Source organism: Rhinolophus sinicus, linkage group LG03 (assembly GCF_036562045.2).
Source record: "Rhinolophus sinicus isolate RSC01 linkage group LG03, ASM3656204v1, whole genome shotgun sequence".
Lineage (NCBI taxonomy): Eukaryota > Metazoa > Chordata > Mammalia > Chiroptera > Rhinolophidae > Rhinolophus > Rhinolophus sinicus.
Window position 1 is genome coordinate 102194850 of NC_133753.1, and position 15066 is coordinate 102209915.

The following is a 15066-nucleotide window of genomic DNA, read 5'->3' on the forward strand; positions in this document are numbered from 1 at the left end:
GTGTTGGTAGACATTAGGTATTTAGGTGTGTTCCAATTGTCAGTAATACAAATGATGCTGTAATAACTATCTTTGTACCCAGAAATGGAATTGCAGGGTTATAAAATATATATTTCTTCACCTTATTAGATATTGCCAAGTTGCTCTCCAAATTATGCTGTTCTACATATCCACAAACGGCGTGAGTTCCATTTGTGCCACATCTTTGCCAAAATTTGATCAGTTGAACTATTAAGTTTTCTACTTGTGCAAGTGAATGCAAAATGATATCGTTACCTCAATAAACCTTTCCTCGATCACTAGTGAGGTTAAATATATATATGTGTGTGTATGTACACACCCATACACACACATATATATGTACATATGTATATATTTATTATTGGCTATTTGGGTTTCCTGGTTAATAAATGGCATTTTTCATTACTTGTCCTTTTTTACAATAGGGTAATCTTTTTGTTCTTGATTCTTAGGAATTCCTTATAAATTCTAGTTACTAATCTTTTGGTTATGTGAAATAGATTTGTTTTTTCCCAGTCTTGGCTTGTCTTTTAGATGCCTATGTTGACTTCCTTTACAGAAGTGTTACATTTTAATGTAGTTTTATTTGTCTATATTTTACTAAATGATCTGTGCTTTTTGATCTCTAAACACAGGAATGCCCCAGGGCTCAGGCTTAGGAACTTTCTATCTACATTAATTCCCAAGTAATCGGACTTAGTCTCATGGCATCTGTACGCTGATGTCTTTTACATCTATCGCCTCCGAACTCCAATAATATACGATAAAGTTAAAGGACCCTAGCTGATCTAGATCTTTCTTCTTCCCTTATTATCCAAGTTTCTTGAATGGGAAGTCTGCAGTCACTGCTTCCATTTCCTCATCTTCCATTCCTTGTTTAACCTGCTGCAGCTTTGGCTTTTGTCCCACTATTCCACTGATACTGATAATTTTTTCTTCAACAATACAGCCCATCCCCTTTACTTTTCTTTCTTTCTTTTTTTTTTAAAGATTTTATTGGGGAAGGGGAACAGGACTTCATTGGGGAACAGTGTGTACTTTCAGGATTTTTTTCCAAGTCAAGTTGTTGTCCTTTCAGTCTTAGTTGTGGAGGGCGCAGCTCAGCTCCCGGTCCAGTTGCCGTTGCTAGCTGCAGGGGGCACTGCCCACCATCCCTTGCGGGAGTCAAACCGGCAACCTTGTGGTTGAGAGGACGCACTCCAACCAACTGAGCCATCCAGGAGCTCAGCGGCAGCTCAGCTCAAGGTGCCATGTTCAATCTTAGTTGCAGGGGGTGGAGCCCACCATCCCTTGTGGGACTCGAGGAATTGAACTGGTAACCTTGTGGTTGAGAGTCCACTGGCCCATGTGGGAATCGAACCGGCAGCCTTCAGAGTTAGGAGCATGGAGCTCTAACCGCCTGAGCCACCGGCCAGCCCCACCCCTTTACTTTTCAAATGAAGTCTTATGTGAAATAAGTTACAATATATGAAACAGATAAAAACGGTATTACCCTAGCAATGGGTTGGGAAGAAAAAGAATTGCTCTCTTTTCTCATCTTTCCAAGTTGCTTTAGAAGCAGTCTTACTGAGCCCTGCCTATCTTCCCAACCTCCCTATTCCCCCAAACATCCTAATCTCTAGCTATATTGAACTATTTGGAAACTCTTGTATCATACTCCTTCCCATCTCTGTGCGTCTGTGCAATGCTCCTTCATCTGCCTTGGGCCTGCTTTAACCAATTCTCTCAGGTCAAGGAGCACCTCCCAGCCCATCTTCCCCTTTATCATTCCTTCTTTTTATGCCTCTATCATCACACTTACCACACTGAATTGTAACTGTCTATTTACGTATCTTTCTTCTTTACTAAACTGAGGATTTCTAGAGATCAGAGAACCTGCCTTTCCTCCATTAAGGTCTTTAATGTATATCAACAACGGAATGAACAAATCAATGAATGAATGGCCGAGGAAGCTGAGCTATACCAAAGTCTGAATTGGCAGACCACCAAGTTTGTTTCTTAAAACAGTTTTATTAAGATACAATTCACAGGTTGTGAAGCATAATCTAATTCTAAAACATTTTTGTTTCCCCAAAAGAAACCTCTACCCTTTAGAGGGCACTGTCCATTCCCCAACCCCCAACATACTCCCCAGCCCTAGACAACCACTAATCTTCTCAGATGAGCAAATCTAACATAGGGAAATTGATCAGAAATCCTCAGACTTGATCCTGGACTATGATGTGGAATTTGGTAGATAATTGTCGCACTGTATTAACTTGTACAGCAGAAACTCAAACTTAAATTGCAGCTCTAGGTTTGATCCGTAATTTATTAGACTGTTTGATCGGGAATTTATTAGAACTAGATCCACATTTACAAGGGTGGTTGGTTTGGTTGGTCTTGCTTTTCACTGTTGTTTACGTAAACTCCCTTTAACTATCTATACTTGGGCAGAAAACAGGGTAACTATAAAAACCTCATACATAACCTCTAGTAGCAATTAAGAAAAGTGCCTGATAATCTCTTTGGAGAGTTTAGCCCCCTAGAAGATACCATGGATTTAGCATTACGTGAGTAGTCGCTTTCCGGAGCTGTTATGTTTAATCCGATTCTTCACAGGCTCACCTCTGGATGGGTGCTGTGCGGGTGGACACGCAGGAGGCCTGGAGAACCAGAACTCAGTTTCCAGTGAGACCGCATTTTAGCAACTGGGTCGGGTCTATGGCGTAGACAGACAGCAGCGTCTCCCCCAGCTTTTGAGCGATCGCGTCGCGGGCGTAGTGACGCAACCGGCGCGCGGTGACGCGCGCGCTGCGCGGTGCACGCTGGGATATTTAAGTCTTCTCCGCGGCGCGGAGCCGCGATGTCTCCGGCGGCTGCGGTGCCTGGAGGAGGCGAGCGGCGGCGTCCGATAGCGAGTGCCAGGGACGGCCGGGGCCGGGGCCGGGGCCGCGGCGGGGCGGCGCTCCTGGGCCTGTCGCTGCTCGGCCTTGTGCTCTACCTGGTGCCGGCGGCGGCTGCTCTGGCCTGGCTGGCCGTGGGGGCTACCGCGGCCTGGTGGGGACTGAGCCACAAGCCCCGAGGTTCGCCCGCCTTCTCGCTCGTTCGGAACGCGCGGCGTCAGCGAACACTGCTCACCTCACCTCCGGCCAAATCAGCAGTAAACGGAAACCTCCTTGGGCCGCGGACCCTCCTGGAAGGACCCGACCATGCTGAACTGCTCCTAATGGGCAGTTACCTCGGCAAGCCCGGCCCCCCGCCGCCTGCCTTGGCCCCGGAGGCCAGGGACTTGCGGGAGAGGCCTGGCCGCCACCCACCCACCCGCACCTCGCCGCTGGTTCACTCGCCCCGTCGCGTTGACCACATTCACTCCTCTCTCCCCACTCCCCTTCTCCGACCCTCCAGGAGGCTTTCCCACAGGTAAGATGTGCTGATCTTTCCCATCCCCTCCTCTATCCACTGGCTTTGAATTGAGGACTTGACTTTTAAATCCGATTTTCTTTTTCATTAAGTCCAAAGTAGATTTTGTATTGTTTTGTCCTCTTTAAACACCTTAGTGCGTGTCAGGCTTCTCCTGACCCCCCTTTAACCTTTGGAACGAGATGTGGCTGTAGGTGTTCCCTTCCTTCCAATTTTTAAAACTGTCTGAATTTTAGTACAGTATAGCTTTAGCAGAACATTCCTTAACACTAAAAATATCTCTACTTTAGGTCATATAGTATGTTTTGTTATATTTTTTCTTTGAACCAATAAGAGAAATTCTATCAGTTCGCTGAGTTGCTGAGTTCAAAGAACTCAGGAGTATTCCTAGGAAACCCTTCTTCCATTGATAAAACTTGATTGATAAAGATGAGCAAATTAAAGAGACATTTTTCATTTAGTCCCAGTAGTGGAGAGATACCAGAAAATACAGAAGTTTAGTGAATATATTAGGTTCTCAATGAATACATTTAGTTGAGAAGATGAACATTTAGGTGTTAGGAACTTTTGACTTTTGGTGTATATTACTGATGATTTAGCATAAAATAAAAGATTGAAGGATTCTTGAGAAGTTCCTCCCTGCATGTCCTAACGCACACTTTTCTTCCATTGTAGTTTTACATGTTGTGGGCAAGGTTTTCAATTTCCCTCTCAAATTGTTGAAGCCCATTGTAGGGGCAGCTGTTAAGCAGCTGCCACTCTCTGCCCTTAAATGGAGTGGGGGTAAATTGCCATAAAAATACTGTGTTCTGTGTTGCTTAGAGGTTTAAGCTCTCAGGAAAATGTCTGAACCCACATGGTTCTTTAGTCAATTAAATTTTCTGACATTCTTTTAAGCTTTTTCGGTTCCATAACATGTCTCCCATTCTCCACAGGGATTGTGGAACTTTATCAGATCGGTTCCTAATAACACCTCGAAGACGATATCCAATCCAGCAGGCCCAGTATTCCCTTCTGGGGTCACTTCCTACAGTGTGCTGGAATGGTTATCACAAGAAGACTGTGCTATCTGCTCGAAATTCCAAAATGGTGTGCAGCCCAGTGACAGTGAGGATTGCTCCTCCTGATAGCAAATTGACTCATTTTCCAGTGTGAGTATTGTTTATTCTTCTATGGTCGTTCCTCTGACAAGACAACTATAAAGCAAAAAAAAAAGAGGAAGTACTTGTTTACTTAAATGAGAAATCCCAAATTCTAGTTGTTGAACCATTTTTCTTTTCTTGTTGAACCATTTTTTCTTATTTTTGCCTTAGACTATAGCTTTAACTGCCAAGGGCATTTTCTGTGAATGCATAAATTACACTTTTGCTTGTTGGCTAGCTTCTGATTTCTAGTGACTGAAGTTTGTGCTATATGGCATGGTACTTAAAATATCTTAATGCTAGAATCTTGTCTTTCGTTGCAGGCCAGAGCAGTTAATCAGCTCAACACTGTCCTCACCATCAAGTAATGCTCCGGACCCATGTGCGAAAGAGACTGTACTGAGTGCCCTCAAAGAAAGGAAGAAAAGAACAGTGGAGGAGGAAGAACAAATACTCGCTGATGGCCAGGAAAATAAAAGAAGGTAACAGGCCCTGCAGAGTACTAAAAAAAAGACGTCCTATGTGCACTCCAGCTTATTCCCATAGAGATACAGAGGCCAGCTCCAGTTTCTGAGCCTAGTAGGTCTCCTTCTTGACGTTCATAGAAAAGCTTGGTAACAAGGGCTTTAATGCTATTCATCTCAGGTTAAGGCACAGATTAGATAAATGTTATAATTTACCTTTTCCATAAGTACTAGAAATAAGCCAACAACTATTTGTCTTGTTGCCTCATACTTTTTATACAGATATATTAAATTCTGTTTCTGAGAGAATGCTCAAAGGCTTTCTCTCACAATCTTGTGTTGTTCAGTTATGTGGGAAATCACCAGTTTAAATGTTACAATTGTGCTAAAGGGGAATGCTTGGAAAAGAAAATAAAGAATAGAGTATGGTAGATTTATTAGTAATGAGAGTAAAATCAACTTCTTTCATTGGTTTTCAATAACTTAATGAAAATGGAATAAGAAGTCTTGTTTTTTAAGCATGGAAAGAGAGGAGGTTGAAGTCAGTAATTTGAATGCAGAATTGCTTGTGACTTTCCAAGGAGTCAGTTAAGGATTCCACTCATGTTTTAATAAAACAAATTGAGCAGCCACAATATGCCGGAGCCTATTCCAGGTACTGTGGATGGAGCAGTGAACAAGACAAAGTCCTCATGGGACTTACTTAAGAGGGAGAGACAAAAGGGGGAGGGGATAATAAAATAAAGTAATTATAGATGGTAAGTATATAGAGATTAAAAAACGGTGATATAACAGAGGGTAATGAGAATGGGGCTTCTTTACATAAGGTGAGCGAGGAAACGCTCTCAGAGCAGTCAGTAAACCCCACATTTGAAAATGTAATCATTGTCCCTATTACCTAGACCGAATTGTTCATAATCCACACGTTCAGAGTTGGCCATCTTTGATGCTGTAAATAACAAAATTAAGTAGGGAAGTATTAATGCATCTATATATAATATAGGAAGATCAGGTAATGATGACTAGAGATATGATTTACAAGTGAGCAATTTGAGCTAATGTCAGCTAGCTAAGCGGGAGTAGCAGGAGGCAGAAGGTATGGAGGAAGGAGAGGAAACAGCTATTCTTATGGTCCAAATAGGTTTTTCATGTTCTCCAGGGTGGTAATTTTACTTGGCCCTAGTGAGCCTATACCTGAGGAGTTCTATATTATCTTTCTTGTAATTGGAATAAGCAGTGATTGTATGCATCACACATAGGCCCTTCTTATATGTGAGATGTAAAGATTTTGCCTAACAGATTTGCTATATTAACCTCTAGAGCACTATGGGATGAGTGGGTTGGTCCCTAAAGATTTTTTTTGTTTTTAATTTGTAGATGGTAAGGTGATAAATTTGTGATTGTAATAATTAACACACCAGAATAGTTTAAAAGGTCTTGAAGTAGAGTAAGTCGTCACCTAACGTCAATAGATTGTTGGAAACTGTGACAACATATAATGACAAAACCAATTTTTCATTAGGCTTACTGATAAATAAGAGTTAAGTTCCTATGGCATCTCATCGATATTATAATAAAACAATGTTAAACAAAATGATGTTATTTGAGGATCTGCTGTATTTTCATACTTATTGCCAGAACAATCTTAGAATAAATTTTCCTTTTGGAATCTTTGGGATTTGAAGCAATCTTTTTCTTGTCTAGCATTAAACCTATGCTCCATAGAAATAGTATAAAGTTCCAGGAATAAAAGAATATGCTTTAAGAAAAAAAGTTATTTAATAGAGAGTTTTTTAATTTATCACAGGCGCCATGATAGCAGTGGGAGTGGACATTCAGCATTTGAGCCCATGGTGGCCAATGGAGTTCCTGCTTCTTTTGTGCCCAAGTAAGTGAGAATCTAGCTGGTTGACGTACACGCTATCTAGAAAAAGGGCATTGTCCGAGTTATTGTCCTATAGATTTTCCTCTTTTTTTTTTTTTAAGGAGGGCGCAGCTCAGAATGGCCCATGAGGGGATCGACCAGCAACCTTGCTGTTATTAGCACCACGCTCTAACCAACTGAGCTAGCTAGCCACCCCATCCTCTTTGCTTTTTGCATTGCTTTATTTGTTCAAGTTCAAATCTTTGAAATCAGAGAGGAACATTTTGAGTAACTTGCCACAGTAACTCTATGGCTAAATTATGCTAAGGCAAGAGGATTTGTAAATATATTTAGTAACCAAGTATGTAAACAGAAAGATCACAAGGTTTACACAGTGGATAAAATGCAACAATGTAAAATTTAAGATAAATGTTGTTTCTACATTTGAGTTTAAAATACATTTGAGGAAGAATGGATAGGAGGGAAAGTGTCTCAGAAATATGTGGGAAAAGACTTGGGGTAGCTTACATGTTTAATTTGAGCGACCAGTATAATGTGGCTGCCAATGTGCTCCTAATCTGTGCTGACAGAAGAACGAAGACCAGAATGAGGCAGGTAAGCGGTAGTCCTGCTTTCCTTAATTCTGCTCAGATTGCCCATGGAGTGTTGTGTTTGGTTCCGTGTTCCACACTATAAGAGAGGATGTACACAAACTGAAATTCATTCCGAGTGACGCAACTAAGGCGTTAAGGGGTAGTGGTGGTGGGTGAGGGGGTTTTGAAGGTATATATTCTTGAGTACTCACCCAGAGGAGTAAAATCTCAAGGGGAATAGGAAATGAAGGAGGGAAGGATAATGGTCTTCAAAAAAATTGCAGGACTGTCACTTGAAAAAGAAAACTTGCTTGGTACGGCCCCAAATAGGATCCATGAGTGAAAGTTAGAGAAAATATGTTTTCATCTAATATAAGAATAAACTGGTCCACATTTGACATCACTCCAGGATATAGTTGTTTACATTGTAACAGAGATTGGATGATTATTCTACAAGAAGGATATCTAGGGAATTTTTGTTTCAGTTGGAAGCTTAGAAAAAATGGTTCCTCTTAACTGATTTTATTTCAGCTTTATTGAGGGATATTTGACATGTAGTAAACTCTGTTTAAAGTGTATACAATTTGATAATTTTTGACACGTATATACCTGTGAAACCATTATCATAGTCAAGGTAATAAACATAACCATCACCTGCAAAAGTTTCCTGTGTCCCCCTCCAATCCTGCCCCAAGCCCCAGACGTTCACTGATCTGCTTTCTGTCACTGTAGATCAGTGTGCATTTTTTAGAGTATAATGTAAGTAGAATTATGCATTTAATTTTTAAAATATTTGGCTTTTCCGTTTTGAGTTTGTCAGATATATTTAGCTGAATTGTTAACAATAAAATTAAGAGCATTATCCTTTTCTATTAAGTTTATTTAAGAAAGATTTTGTGGCCATGGATGAAGCCTTAAAAGAATGTTGACTCTAGTAACACATCTAACTATCTTTTTCCCTTTTATTAGGCCTGGGTCTCTGAAGAGAGGTCTCAATTCCCAGAGCTTAGATGACCACTTGAATAAGAGATCCCGCACCTCTTCTATGAGTTCCATGACCAGCACATATACAGGTGGCATACCTAGCTCCAGCCGCAATGCCATTACCAGTTCATACAGTTCTACTCGAGGTGTCTCTCAGGTACATTTCTTCTTTTGGCATGAGCAAAATGGGTTCCTAGCATTAATTGATTAGCCAGTGTTTACTAACCACCTCTGTCGGATATTGGGACTACCTCTAAACTAACAGAAGATACAAATCCTTGAATTATAACTATAGGTCAATGGGACAGAATAGAAAATTCATAAAGTAAACCAGTATATATATGGAAACCCGATACAAGACAGAACCATTATTACAGATAAAGGGACAAAGGATGAATAATTTAATAAATGGTGTTAATTGGATAGAGAAGGTAGATTGAGTCTGGATTGCATTGGGTTACAAAAGAAATTTATCCTAAAGGCATTGCAAATTTAGTGAAAGGTTTAGAAATAAGTAATTGTAATTCTTTTTTAGAAAGCAGATGTCGTAGAACATAGGGAACAGAGCAGACTTTGCTACCAGACAGACTTGGGTTCAAATTTTTGGTTCTGACCCTTTAGTAGCTATAGTGCCTTTGGCAGGTAAATCACTTAAGTCTTTCTCTCATCTCGAAGAATTGTTGTAAAGATTGAAGGTAATGTTTGAAAAGTGCCCATTACAATGCCTGTCAACAAATGGGTACCCAGTTACATAGTATTAGGGGAAAAAAGTGTGTGGAGGAAGATTTTAGAAAGGAGAGAAATTTTGAGATAAATTAATCAATCCAGAAGGCTCTCATAGTAATATATTAGGCTGGTGCAAAAGTAATTGCGGTTTTTGCAATTTTTTTTTTTTTGCCCCACCCTTTAAACCGCAATTACTTTTGCACCAACCTAACAAATGCAAGATGAGGGCCTAAGCCAGAGCAGTTGTGAGAATGCAAAGAACAGGGTAATAATAATAACCTTCACCTTGACCACTTATTCTGTGCTAAGCACTTTAGGTACATTTCTTCTTTTAATCAGCACAACAGGTCTGTTAAGTATACTCATTATCCCTATTTTTAAAATCTTTTTATTATGTCAATTTTCAAATGTATGTTCAAGGAAAGAAAATACAGTGAAGAACCTTCATGTAACATCAGCAGTTAACAGTATTTTGTCAGTCCTGTTCCATCAGTAACCCCACATTTTTGGTTTTGCTCTTGTGTTTTAAAGTAAATTGCAAACATGTCATTTCATATATAGAAGTATAATACTTTAGTGTTTCTTTAAACTTTTTTAACATTAATAACCACGATACTATTATTATTCTTAAACAATAATAATTATATTAGTTAATATCACTTCATGTTCAAATTGCCCTTATTCCCCCAAATTGTCTTTAGTACAGTTACTGTGTGTCAGGGACCAAAAAAATCAATTACATTTGGTTCATATGTCTCTTAGGCTCTTTTAACCTATAATGCTACTGCTGCTCTTTTTTTCATGCTTTTGAAAAATCTGGATTATTTTGTTCTCTAGGATATTCCACATTCTGAATTTAGTTTGCATTGTCACAACGCCATTTTAACACACACTGTATCCCCTCTTTTCCTTGTAAATTGGTAGTTGGATCCCGAGGCTTGATTAGCGTCAAGATCAATTATTTTGGCAGAATATTGCATAGGTGGTGCTTTGTACTTCCTGTTGCATCACATCAGGAGCACCTGATGTCTGGTTGCCTCCCTTTTGTGATGTTAATATTGATCACTGGGTCCCAGTGTTAATGTCATACGTACATTTTAATTTTCATATGAGCTTCTCATCTGAAGGTTTTAGCAGCCATTTATCATCTTTGCCTAGGTCCATTGTTTTATTGGGTTGCAAAATGGTGATACTCTAATTGTGTCTCCTACATTTATTAACCACAATTCTATGTAGAACATACCCTAACTACGGGAATGACAGGATGAGAAGACACTGATACCATAGCTAACTCCAAAGGTGACCAATGAGTGTTTCGCCGTTGTTGATAATCTTTTCCAACCCAGATTGAAGATGGCTATTTCTTCAAGTAGCCCTTGGTTTTTCCAGTTGGAAATGATATTTAGAAACTATAATCTAGATTCTAGGACGGTTAAGATATACGTATCTTCCCCAATAAATTTAAAAAATAAGTTAAAAATAAAAAAGATATATGTATCTTCTAGAAAGGACTTTAAATCATTAGTTTATATCAATATTTCAAATTCAGATTTAGGATTACAGAATTTCGTACATAATTTCTTTGATTTTATAGTTTTATGTATTTTTACACAAAAACGGTTCATAATTACTTATTTGATTGATCTTAGTACACATGATTTCAAAATAACAATATCAGTGTCATTAACAGTAAGACTTAACAAAATCATATTAAGAGTTATTTATGATTCATTGTGTCACTAATGTATATCTCTCTATGGATACCAGAAGTAACGGTAACTAATTTGAAGTAACGTAAACTAATTATTCTCAGTTGGTTATACCACCAACCTCATATATACTGTTGACCCTTGAACAACGCGGGGGTTAGGGATGCAGACCTCCCTCCATACAGTTGAAAATCCACATATAACTTTAGTCAGCCCTCCATATCCGATTGAAATTGTACTATCTTCATTCCATGATTGGTTGAATCCACAGATGTGAAACTGCAAATATGGAGGGCCAACTGTACTATATTTATTGAAAAAAATAACTAGATCCACACAGTTCAAACTGTGTGTAGTAAGGCTATTGTTCAAGAGTCAGCTGTCGTAAGGTTCATTTGTTCACTATGTTTTAGGGATTTCTGTGTTTTTGGTGTAGTTCTTTCTAGTTATGTGAAATACTTAAATTGTTCCAAAGAATATGTAATAAAACAAGATACACTCAGAGAAGTCCAGTTTCCATCTGTTTCCACTCTACATTGTTCCCTTCCTCTCCATTTTTACTTTTTGGTTATCCTTTCATTGTTTTTTTAAACTATGCAGTCAGAGTCTATATGTAAACCCCCACCATCTAATATTTAAGGTAGTAACATATATAAGTTTGAGCCTTGTTTTTTTTCACTTACTATACAAAGTCAAATATAGACATTCATCTCTTGTTTTATTTTATTTTTTTAACAACTGCATAGTTACTCTTGTCCTCTTGAAAACATGGGGTTGTTTCAGTTGTCTGCTATTACAGATAGTGCTGCAAATAATACTTTAGTTCGTAAGTCATTTCTTACTTTGGCCATTATACTTCTGGGATAGATTCCTAGAAGATAGAGGTTAGAGGTTAAATGTGTGGGTAATTTTGCTAGATGTTGTTCATTTCTCCTCTTTAAGTATGTACCGTTTAACATTCCCATCAGCTGTGTATGAGAGAGGTTATTTCTCCAGTCTCACCACCAGATTAAGCTGTCATAGCTTTGGGGTTTTACCAGTTTGATAGGTCAGGCATAGCATTTAATTTCTGTCTCCTATGAATAAGTTTGAGCAGCTTTTCATATATTAGAGAAACATATTCCAAATGAACTAAAGATTTACATGTAAAATAGAAACTGTGGAAGTATTTGCAAAAACAGGCTTCTCACGTATTGCTGGTGTGAGCGTCAGTTGGTACAGCTCTCTAACGGGCAGTGGGGCAGTAATTATCGGCATGGGAGATGCACATGCCCTTTGATCCAGGTTACTTTTAGGGCATATACTCAGAGACATATACAAGGATGTTGATTTCAGCATTATTTTAATACCAGAAGCTTGGAAACAACGTATATGTACCTTTTCAGGGGGCTGGTTGAATAAGTTTAAGTACTGTGTAACTGTTAAAAAGGATAAGGCAGCTCACTAGGCACTGATGTGAATGATCTCAAAATACATATAAAAGACAAGGTGCAGAACTCTGTATAGTGTCCTCAGTCATTTGTGCTGCTGGTTTCTTTAATCTTTAATGTGCATAGAATAATTCTGACAGGATATATTAGAAATTGGTAATAACCTACTGAGATGGAACGGAAACTTTTTACTGTGTACTCTACTTGTTGGAATTTGTAACATGTGCTACAAGTATTATCTCTCCCGGTTTCAAAAAATTTTTTAGGTAAAGTGAAATACCCTGTCTTGGCTATACCCCTCTCCATCACGTCTCCGTGCCTGTTAACATTCCTACTGTGTGAGCAAACACTGATGATACACAGAACATTTTAACTGTTTACGTAATTGAGATCATAGCATATGTGCTTTTTTGCATCTTTTTAAATCATTGTATAGTGTATAACATTCCATGTCATGTCATCTCTTTTTTAATGGCTTTAAAAAATGTAGAGTATACTGTGCAGAAAAATAAATAGAAGTGTATAGCTCCATGTAACCACCACCCAGGTTAAGTAGTAAATCGTTTTCAACACCCACAAGCCCCTCTCATACCCACTCCCAGTCTACTCCTTTCCTCCTTCCTTTCTGAATATTAGCACTATTTATATTTTTTCCTGTTTTTGAACTCTATATAAATGGAAACATAGAATATGCTTTCTTTTGTGTTTGATTTCTTTCACTCAGGATTTTATTTTTGTGAGATTCATCCAAGTAGCAGTAGGTTTTTCAATTTCATTGCTGTATATTGTTCCATTGTATGAATATACCACAATTAATTCTGCCATTGGATATTTGGGGTTCCAGTTTGGAGCTATAATAATGCTGCTATGGACATTCTTGTGTAAGTCTTTTGGTGCACATACATAAAGTAAGTATGTTCAGTTTTAGTAGATGTGGAACAGTTTTTTAAAGGCTGTTTCAGTTGACACTCCTACCAGTGCAGTAGAAAATTTTTTTCCTGGAGTTACACATCCTCACTAACACTTGGTGTTGCCGGTCTCTTTAGTTACTCATTCCAGTGGGTGTCAAGTAGTATTTCATTGTGGTTTAATTCTGTTTCCCTGGTTATTAATGAGAAAGAGGTATGACTGTTCATTGGCTATTTGTACATACTTTTTTTGAAGTGCCTGTTCAAGTTTCTTGGCTCTTTTCCGTTAGGTTTTTTTCCTTATTTTATATGAGTTCTTGCCCCCTCCACCCCCCCACTCCAGTTCAGGCCGCTGTTTCTCAGTCTAGTTGTGTAGGACCCAGCTCCCTGGCCCATGCTGGTGTTATGAGCCTTGTGCTCCCCCATGGCTGAGGCAGTGGTCATCGGTCGGCCGCTCACAGCGGCTCACCGCAGCTCTCGCTGGCTGCCGGCCGCTCATGGCAGCACACGGCAGCCCATGGCAGCTCACGCCAACCTCTGGATGTTCACAGTCTTAGCTGTAGAGGGCGCAGCTCACTGGACCATGTGGGAATCAAACAGGCGACCTCTGCGTTAGGAGCACAGCACTCCAACCACCTGAGCCACCAGGCCGGCCCTAACTTGGCAACATTTATTGAAAGAACCACCCTTTCCCTCACCTTTCTGCAGCACCACCTTTGTCATAATTTAAATGTCCATATATATGTGGATCCATTTCTAGACTCTAGACTCTGTTCTCTTCCGTTGGTCAATTTTTCTACCCTCTTGCCTGTTTTTCTTTCCACCCTGTGCTACACAAAGTTTGATATCTACTAGAATAAGTCATCCAACTTTATTTCTCTCATTCCTCTTAAAAATTATCTCGGGTCTTGGCCCTTTGCATTTCTATGTAATTTTAGAATCAACTTGTCAATTTCCACACCAAAAAAACACACAAAAATCTTGCTGATATAGTGATTGGGATTGCCTTTAATCTACCAGTTATTTTGGAGAGAATGAACATTTTTACAATATTGAATCTTTCAATCCATGAACATTGTATATCCTTCATTTATTTACATCACCTTTAACTTCTCTGTGTAGTGGTTTGCATATCTTTATTAAATTTATTCCTAGGTATATGTTTTTGATGCTATTATAAATAGTATATTAGAAGTTTGATTGTTACTGATGTATAGAAATATAACTGGTTTTGGTATTCAGATATTTAGAAAATTTGCTTAATTCTGAATATTTATCTGTATATTCTTTAGGATATACATCATGTTGTCTACAATAATGAGTTTTTTCCCTTTTTTTCCAATCCTTACATTATTTGTTTGTCTTACTGTCCTTGGCTAAGACCTCCAGTACAATATTGAATAGAGGTGATAGCAAACATCCTGGTCTTGTTTTCCCTAATTTTAGAGGGTGTACTTTCCACATTTCATCTTGCATACGACGTTTTATGTAGGTTTTTATGTCAAAGAACCAACCTTAGGACCCACTCTGTTATATATATTTTTCTATTTCTTTAATTCCTGCCCTTGTAGATATTATTTCCTTCTTCTTTCCTCGTATTTGATTTGCTAGGATTTCTTTTTGACTTTTTAATACGGATTTTCAGATCACTTGGTTTCTTTCTTTTCCCAGCCTTTTCTCGTTTCTAATGTATGCTTTTAAACTTATACATTTCCTATAATCTCAACTTCAGCTGCATCCTACAAGTTTTCAAATAGAAGTATTTTTCATTTTCATTCAGTTCAAAATATTTTCTAATTTCCATTGTGATGTTTTATTTGACT

At 38.7% G+C, this 15066-nt stretch overlaps 1 protein-coding gene across 1 annotated transcript in view; it reads left to right on the plus strand.

The window, feature by feature from the left end:
* Positions 1 to 2819: 2819 nt before the first annotated feature.
* Positions 2820 to 15066, plus strand: part of POM121C (POM121 transmembrane nucleoporin C) — a 32577-nt gene continuing 20330 nt past the window's right edge. Inside the window, exons 1-5 of the mRNA XM_019754966.2 lie at positions 2820 to 3423; positions 4359 to 4574; positions 4889 to 5047; positions 6837 to 6917; positions 8456 to 8627. Of these exons, the coding sequence (XP_019610525.2) occupies positions 2867 to 3423; positions 4359 to 4574; positions 4889 to 5047; positions 6837 to 6917; positions 8456 to 8627 (1185 nt within the window). The 5' untranslated portion in view covers positions 2820 to 2866. The remainder of the gene's footprint in view (positions 3424 to 4358; positions 4575 to 4888; positions 5048 to 6836; positions 6918 to 8455; positions 8628 to 15066) is intronic.